This window comes from Mytilus trossulus, chromosome 2 (genome assembly GCF_036588685.1).
Source record: "Mytilus trossulus isolate FHL-02 chromosome 2, PNRI_Mtr1.1.1.hap1, whole genome shotgun sequence".
NCBI lineage: Eukaryota > Metazoa > Mollusca > Bivalvia > Mytilida > Mytilidae > Mytilus > Mytilus trossulus.
In genome coordinates this window covers 25,475,305-25,484,996 of record NC_086374.1, presented here as the reverse complement: position 1 = coordinate 25,484,996, position 9,692 = coordinate 25,475,305, and the positions used below count along the sequence as shown (strand labels likewise).

At 34.4% G+C, this 9,692-nt stretch overlaps 1 protein-coding gene across 1 annotated transcript; it reads left to right on the top strand.

The window, feature by feature from the left end:
* The first annotated feature begins 660 nt into the window (after positions 1-660).
* Positions 661-2,585, top strand: LOC134704989 (neuronal acetylcholine receptor subunit alpha-3-like). Its single transcript, XM_063563763.1, has one exon. The coding sequence runs from the start codon at positions 728-730 to the stop codon at positions 1,952-1,954; it is 1,227 nt and encodes a 408-aa protein (XP_063419833.1). The 5' UTR covers positions 661-727; the 3' UTR covers positions 1,955-2,585.
* The last annotated feature ends 7,107 nt before the right edge of the window (positions 2,586-9,692 follow it).

The following is a 9,692-nucleotide window of genomic DNA, read 5'->3' as shown; positions in this document are numbered from 1 at the left end:
GTTTTCGTGTATCAGTATTTCGTGCGGATTTTAGAAAATAAACCATCTGAATGATCTCTGAAGACTATTGTTTGCAGTATTTTAATGATTTTACTCTTTGCATACGACCCTTTCTGAACATACATATGAATATGAATAGATAAGCAAGAAAACGCATTCGTATAGCAATTTTGAACATGTATACTGGTTCATAACCAGGAATATAGATTACTTAACTGGTTTGGTGTTTCCTTTGGGATTGTATGCAAAATGTCGTGAATTATATAAAGAACATGATATAGACATTGTTGTAACTCAAATTACATAAATTGAGCTTTGATTTTGAACTTATGCAAAGGATAAAAGACTTTTAATGTCGTCCTTGTGTTAAAAAAATACAGACTAAATTCACCTTATAACTTTAAACTTTCGTTTAAACATTATGTTTGTTTTACAACAGTATTTTGACAAACAAAAGAAATGCAAGAGAATCATTTGCATTACGCCACTTTAAATTTTATAAAGTAACTTTGATTTTAAATGGTCAACATATATATATTTATGTATCGTTTGTTCCAATGAAAATATATTTATGATTTAATCCAGTGGTTATTATGTTCTAGTCACGAACAAGTCATTAATATTTAATCTCCAAATTACATTTCGAAATATATACTTGGTCATTCCAAATTAAAGGAACTTAAAACCAGGTGAACGTAACAGTTGAAGAAAAAAATATTATACCACGATGGGATCAAAGTACAATAAAAAAGCCAATTGCACAGCAGCATTTATATGTGTATTGTTTTTTACTCTCACCGATGCAGCATCTTTTAATGTGATGAACACTTTGTACCAAAACCTTACATCTGGACATAACAAATACTTAAGACCTGAGGTAGATCTTGACGATCCTACAGTTATTACTATACAATTTGTTATAATAAACTTACATGAAATAAATGCAGTTGAAGGAACAGTTTCAATGACTGGTTATTTTGATGTTGTTTGGACAGATAACAGTATGATATGGACTACAACCGATTACGACAATGCATGGTATGTTATATTACCAGCTGATGCTATATGGAAACCTCCGTTGATTAATTCAAACAGTGCTAAAGAATTCTCCATTTTCAATCCAGATGATTTATCATTGTATGTACTTTATGACGGACAAGTTAAATGGCTTCCAGCACAAAACTTGAAGTTCACATGCGATATTGATATTACCTATTTTCCATTTGATACACAAGTGTGTTCTATGCAAATTATAGCATGGGGATTTTCTACTTTCGACATTTCTTTCAATTCGCCACTTTCTACCGTTCATACATCATCATATTCTACGAATAGTGAATGGGAACTAAGTAAAACGTCAGTTAATGTATCTAACACCATAACACCAACGGTAACATATACCTTCCACTTTAAGAGACGTCCAATGTTTTTACTCATGACATTGATAATTCCGGTTATTTTTCTTGCACTTCTGAACATCGGTGTTTTTCTGTTACCGACAGAGTCAGGAGAAAGGTTTGGATTTTCAGTTACTCTTTTATTAGCTGTAGTAGTATTTCTCACGATTGCACAAGGACTACTTCCAGCATCCGCTGTACCGCGACTTTCTGCAATTTGTGTAACTCTTATGATTGATCTTGTTATGAGTGGTTTAATTGTAGGATCCATCATCGTGAGCTCTAGATTTTATTACAGAAGTGATGATGAGCAAATTCCGAATTGGATGAAGAAAATCGTTTTATACCAGCTTTGTTTCCGAGAAAAAAATAAAGTTCATGATCTTGGAAATGAGGAGAAAGTTGATCATTGCATAGCATTCAATGGTGATACAAAGAAAATCACTTGGCAAGATGTCTCAAAAACGTTTGATACAATTTCACTTATATTTTACATTGTGGCATTCATTGCTGGTAATTTAATGTTCATCATTGATGTTGCACAGGGAATGGCATAAGCGCCTGGAACGGACAGTTACTTAAACTTCAAAACCAGATTGAAAGGACGTGACCATTGTATATATGAATAGTGTTTGCATTGAGACGAAACAAATTATATTTTCTTTTTAAAAACTTATAGTTTTGAAGCGTGCTTATTGCCTTTTTGCCGCCTTGTATCTAACTGGAATCCCTTTAAAACAAGTGATATGGGCTGTCTTTTAAAAACTGCCATGAAAGAAAAGTTTTTACACAATAGTGAAGCCCTTTCTTTGACTTTGAAATGATGATATAAAACAGTAACTAAAGTGATTTTCCCTTTCTGTTCTTTTTTTTTTCGTGTGAGCTCAGTGATTTTGTGTCATGAATTGATACCAATTGGATAATGTTCAATACAAAAAACGTACTGTAATATTGCGCGAATTTTTCGAGATTTCATTATATTTACTTCTTTAACTGTAAAAATATAATACATTTGACTTATTGCATTGAATATTTCGAAAGCTCTCACTAAGGCAATATACAACAGTAAATTTAATGTCATTCTTTATAAATTTATAAAAGGAAATATTAAAAACATAAAAGTTTCTATGCTGTAGTTTGGCCACACCATACTAGTCTCTAACGACTATAACTGATGCACATTTTGTTAGTTTAGGATTTTTTTGGGAAAAGGGGGGGGGGGGTATTTGTTTATTGTTTTTTACACAAATACAGAATACATTAACTTTGCCTAAATGTGTAGAGTTTCAGCCATAGTCTTTACGATATTTCCTCTCAAGTCTATAATATTACATCATTCTGAAAAGCAACCATTTATATATACTAGTATATACATGCATATTATTTTTATGTAATAGATAAATAACTCACCTTATGTTGTTCTATTGTAATATAATATTTTGAATATTAAGTACAAAAGAGGGACGAAAGATACCAAAGGGACAGTCAAACTCAAAAATCTAAAACAAACTGACAACGCCATGGCTAAAAATGAAAAATACAAACAGACAAACAATAATACACATGAAACAACATAGAAAACTAAAGAATAAACAACACGAACCCCACCAAAAACTAGGGGTGATCTCAGGTGCTCCTTTCAAAGAAGCTTTGTTCTGAATTTTTACAGCTGCATGAATAAATAAAGTATTTTAGATTCACTATTATATTTATAACTGTATAATATAGGTAAAAATTTCCCCCCATACCAAAAAAAGCATCCCTTGCATAAATCTGTTTTGAAAAACAATCCAAATATTTCTACCGTATACACATTCACAAAAATATACGATAAACTTACATAAATAAGGCCGTTAGTTTTCTCGTTTAAATTGTTTTAAATTGTCTTATCGGGGCCTTTTATAGCTGACTATGAGGTATGGGCTTTGCTCATTATTGAAGGCCGTACAGTGACCTGTAGTTATTAATGTTTGTGTCATTTTGGTCTTTTGTGGATAGTTGTCTCATTGACAATCATACCACATCTTCTTTTTTTATATTTACGTTGTTTTCAATGCAAATAGTGCATATTGCTGTTTCTGTTACTAAGTAAACCACATGTACTAAGAAAAGAGATTGTACCTATATCTATATGTAATAACTTGAACTAAATTATGAATTTTAGTGCCCTAGTGCTTACAATACAGAGGAGTAAGCCCCTTCTCCAAACACAATCTTCAATTTAACACATGAATCATCGGACAATTTGTATTGTGTTCTTGAAAGATTTTCTTTGATATTTTTGTTAACATGTTTTGGGGTGCTTTATATTTTTATCATATAACTCATTAATCTAAATTTAATAGGGTTTTCCAGGGTGTTGATGCCAACGAAAGAACAAATTGTCATTTGACGATCTAGACAAGCCGGTAATTCCTTTAAACGAAAAAATTACCATTAACCTGGATCATAAAAACCAACTAGACGCAGACGCGCAGGCGAATAACGGCCAATTGACCAGGATAATAAATTCAAGCTAGACGATAAGGCAATACGAGCACCCTGGCTGCCAAGCTTTGACAAGTAGGAGTGTCGCCGCGTTGTGCGTCGAAGTATGTAAAAGTCAAAAAAAAATATGTACAATAAGGTCACCAAATTGCTCCTCTAGATAAAATTACCGACCACAGCTCTTGAGAAAAAAATTAGTTAGATTGTTGGTTAAATCTTTTCGTATTTTACAATGAGTGAAGGGTCGACATATTCCCCTTATAATTAGAATTCAATGAAGATTTTATGCGAAGAAATATTTTTTTTTAGACAAATTGAAAAAGCTATTGATGAATTCGCACATTAGTTGAAATGAACATGTTGAATGATAAAGGTACTGCAGTCCACTGATGTTTGATACACTTAAATCACAAAATGAAAAAAAACAACTGAGGGGATCGCATACACTTAAAAAAACTTGTTTGGTTGCGTATACAAGGTAAGCATATTCTGCTTGACGACCCATTGGTGGCCTTCGGATATTGTCTGATGACATATCCATCCCTCAAACTCAACAAATATATTGTCGATTAATGTTTTTTTGATGATATTAGTTATCAAAGGTTCCAGGATTATAATTCAATACGCTAGACGCGCGTTTCGTCTACATAAGACTCATGAGTAACGCTCAGATCAAATTAGTTATAAAACCAAATTAGTACAAAGTTGTTGAGCATTGAGGATCCAATATTTTAAACGTTGTGCCAAATACGGCTGAGGTTATCTATAACTGGGATAAGAAAGTCCTTATTTTTTTTTGTAAAATTCAAAGTTTTGTGAACAGGAAATTTATAAATATGACCATAAAATTGATATTCATGTCAACATCGAAGTGCTGACTACTGGGCTGGTGATACCCACGTGACGAAACGTCCACACGCAGGGGCATCGACCCAGTGGTGTAAATAGTTATCAAAGGTACCAGGCGGATATTTAATACGCCAGACGCGCGTTTCGTCTACATAAGACTCACCAGTGACTCTCAGATGAAAATAGTTATCAAACCAAACAAGTACAAAGTTGAAGAGCATTGACGACCCAAAATTCCAAAACGTTGATCCAAATACGGCTAAAGAAATCTATTCCTGTGATAAGAAAGTCATTAATTTTGTGTAAATTTCAAAGTTTTGTACACAGGAAATTTATAAAAATGACCATATAATTGATATTCATTTCAACACCGAAGTACTGACTACTGGGCTTGTGATTTCCTCACGGACGAAACGTCAACCAGCAGTGGCATCGACCCAGTGATGTAAATAGTAATCAAAGGTACCAAGATTATACCGTATAGCGGGTTATTTTCGCGGGGTGCAAATTTTCGCTTATTTTCGCGGACAGAACTTAATCGCCAAAATAAAATCCGCCAAATTAAAAGTGTACATACAAAGGTATTAATAAAAGTTTTTAATCCGCCAAAATAATAACCGCCAAAATATTTCGTATACCTTGTTCAATGAAAATCGCGAAATTTTACACCCGCGAAAATAACCCGCTATACGGTAATTTAATACGACAAACCACCCAAGTACAATGTTAAAGAGCATTGAGGACCCGAACTTCCAAAACGTTTTGCCAAATACGACCAATGTAATCTATTCCTGTGATAAGAAAGTCCTTAGATTTTTTGTAAAATTCTAAGTTTTGTAAATTTTGTCAATTTTCTCTGTACGTCTGGTGCAAGCCGGTATATATGCCAATGTGTAACGCCGACATGATACTTTTACTTGGACGCATGCGGGGCGTGTTTTTAACATATGCCCGGGGTAGTTTCAGCGCTCCGTGAACGTATAAAACGCACCCGTGCATATCAAAAACGTATTCTGGTGTAATATCACCATTGATTTTCCCCTATTAGTCTTTGTTTAATTTGCACTTTTCAACAAAATTGTGCAGAATTTATCTTTTTTTTTCAAATTAAAGAATATTTTGCATGAGTAAAGTTTTCTTCTGTCCAGTACTATAGAGAACAAAATCACATAACATTTCATTGCATATGAAATTTAACCATTACTGGAAGATAACCAATCAAATGTTCACCTCTTTTTTTTTTATCTGTGGTCAAGCTTTAGTAACTAAGTTTCAAAAATATTCTATAGAAACCACATGATAAAAAAAATGGAGCTTTGAAATACCCAAGATATATGTTTATGACCTAGACATGTGTTACTGCAATGATATATAAGATTATTACCAACAAAACGTACATGGTTTTAGGACACACCCGGTGCTATACGCTGATGTGTGACGCAGGAATTATGTAGACAAAATGCGCGTCTGGCGTATCAAATAAGTCTGGTACTTTTGATAACTATTTACACCACTAAGTCGATCCCACGAGGGTATCACCAGTCCAGTAGTCATCACTTCGGTGTTGACATGAATATAAATTATATGGTCATTTTTTATAAATTAGACATTTTTAAAAGTATGAATTATTCGAAAAACTAAGGATTTTCTTATCCCAGGCATGGATTACCTTAGCCGCATTTGGCACAATATTTTGCAGTTTTGGGTCCTAAATGCTCTTCAACATTATACTTGTATCAAATTAAAAGTCTGGTGCCTTTTACACCACTGGGTCGATGCCACTGCTAGTGAACTTTTCGTCCCTGTGGGTATCACCAGCTCAATCGTCAGCACTGCATTGTTGACAAGAATGTCAATTATATGGTCATTTTTATCAATGAAATGTTTGCAAAGTATGAACTATTCGACATATTTAGAGTATCCCAGGCATAGATTACCTTAGCGGTTGAGGCATATGTTTGGGGAATTTTGGGTCCTAAATGCTCTCCAACTTTATACTTGATTGGTTTTCTAACTATTTGGAACTGGACGTCACTGACGAGTCCGATGAAGATAAAACGCGTGTCTGATGTGTAAAATTATAAGTCTGTTCCTTTGATAACTATTTACCTTACTGGGTCGGTGTCATTGCTGTTGAACGCTTCGTCCCCGATGTTATCACGATGCCACTGTGACTGATTTAGGATACCCAGAGCGTATCACCATTTCATCAGTAGTCAGCACTTTGGTGTTGACATGAATATCAATTATATTGTATTTTTTTTTACATTAAATTTGTACTGCGCGTCACTGAAGAGTCTTGTGTAGACGAATAGCGCATCAGACGTATCAAATTATAAGTCGGGTACTTTTGATAACTATTTACACCATTCGGTCGATCCCACTTCTAGTGGACTATTCGTCCCGGGGGTGTCACCAGTCCAGCTGACACAATTCGGTGTTGACATGAATATAAATTGTATTGTTATTTCTATAAATTAAATGTCTGGAAGAGTATGAATTATTCGAAATACTAAGTATTGTATTACCCCAGGTAAAGATTAACTAAGCTGTATTCGGCAAATTGTATTTGAAATTGTGTGTCCTCAAATGCTCTTCAACTTTAAACTTGTTCTGTGTTCCTACTACTTTGAACTGAGCGACGCTGATGAGAGTTATGTAGACGAAACGCGCGTCTGGTGTATCATATTATAAGTCAGGTACTTTTGATAATTAATAACATCACTTTGTCGATGCCACTGCTAGTGAACGTTTCGTCCCCGAGGGTATCACCAGTTCTGTAGCCACCACTTTGGTGTTGACATGAATATCCTTTATATGGTCATTTTCATCAATTAAATGTTGGCAAAAGAATGAACTATTTGAAATACTAAGGATTTCTTATCCGAGGCATTTATTACCTTAGCCGTATTAGGCACTTTTTCGGGGAATTAGGGGTCCTAAATGCTCTTCAACTTTATACTTGTTTGTTGTTCAAACTATTTTGAACTGAACGTTACTGACGAGTCTTGTGTAGACGAAACACGCGTCTGGTGTGTCAAATTATTAGTTTGGTACCTTTGATAACTATTTCCACCACTTCGGGTAGACGCTTCGTTCCCTAGGGTATCAACAGCCCAGTAGTCATCACTTCGGTGTTGACATGAATTTAAATCATATGGTCATATTTATAAATTAGTTATTTTGCAAAGTATGAATTATTCGAAATGTTAAGTTTTTTTTATCCTAGACATAGATTACCTTATACGTTTGAGGCACATTTTGGGGGACTTTTGGGTCCTCAATGCTCATCAACTTTATACTTGTTTGGTTTTGAAACTATTTTGAACTGAGCGTCACTGACAAGTCTTAAATAGACAAAACATGCGTCTGGCGTATCAAATTATTCGCCTGGTACCTTTGATAACTATTTACACCACTTGGTCGATGCCACTGTGGCTGCTTCAGGATTCCTGGAGCGTATCACCATTTCAGTTGTCAGCACTTCGTTGTTGCCATGAATATCAATTATAAGGTCATTTTTATAAATTAAATGTTTGCAAAGTATGTATTATTCGAAATACTAAGGGTTTTCTTATCCTATGCATAGATTACCTAAGCCGTATGAGGCACAATTTTGGGGAATTTCGGGTCCTCAATGCTCTCCAACTTTATACTTGTTTGGATTCCGAACTATATTGAACTGAGCGTCACTGACGAATCTTATATAGACGAAACGCGCGTCTGGTGTATCAAATTATAAATCTACTTCCTTCGATGACTGTCAGTATTGTAAGAATTTGAGAAATATGTTTATAGTCAAACATAAACAGTACCCGGCTAAACATAGTTCTTTATAGAGATTTATGTGAAGCTATTTGTTAATGTTTTCGTCAAACTTATGCAATGCAGTCCATATAGTGTAATCATACAGTGCAAAATATATCAATTACACGTGTTATATATGAAAACCCGAGAATGTGTTACTGCTGGGAAATTAACAGTTGACAGTTAGAAAGTTGAAGTCATTGCATTTGTCATATATTCTAGTTTGAAATCGTCTATCTGAGTCAATATCCAGGAAAAGATCAAAGTATTAAGATGACCTTCTATCGTCGGAATAATTCTTAATCTAAATTCCATTAGGCTACACAAGCATTCGTTGGAACGTGGTTTACTGAGGTAATGGACATCTTCAATATACAGGAAAGTGAAATATTAAAACACTTTGTAATTGTTTTTCTATTAATCTTTGAGAAGGTTTTGTATACGTCATGCTTCATGAGAGCACAATTAAAGAGGGGGAACGATACCAGAGTGACATTCAAACTCATAGATCAAAAGTAAACTGACAATACCATGTCTTAAAAGTCTTTATTACAATTCAATACCATTGCCATAGAGAGAGAACAAAACCAGGGGTAAACTTAAGTTCCTCAGAGATCTACTTGTGACACCAGTCGTATCACTTACCATGTGCTTGACTGATGTTCTTTAAACTTATTATGTTTATGCCCCACCTACGATAGTAGAGGGGCATTAGATTTTCTGGTCTGTGCCTCTGTTCGTCCGTCCGTCTGTCCCGCTTCAGGTTAAAGTTTTTGGTCAAGGTAGTTTTTGATGAAGTTGAAGTCCAATCAACTTGAAACTTAGTATACATGTGCCCTATGATATGATCTTTCTTATTTAAATGCCAAATTAGAGTTTTGACCCCAATTTTACGGTTCACTGAACATAGAAAATGATAGTGCAAATTTCAGGTTAAAGTTTTTGGTCAAGGTAGTTTTTGATAAAGTAGAAGTCCAATCAACTTGAAGCTTAGTGTACATGTTCCCTTTGATAACATCATTCTAATTTTAATGCAAAATTAGAGAATTTATTCCAATTTCACGGTCCACTAAACATAGAAAATGATAGTGCGAGTGGGGCATCCGTGTACTGCAGCACATTCTTGTTTATATCAAGTTTCATATGTTCATG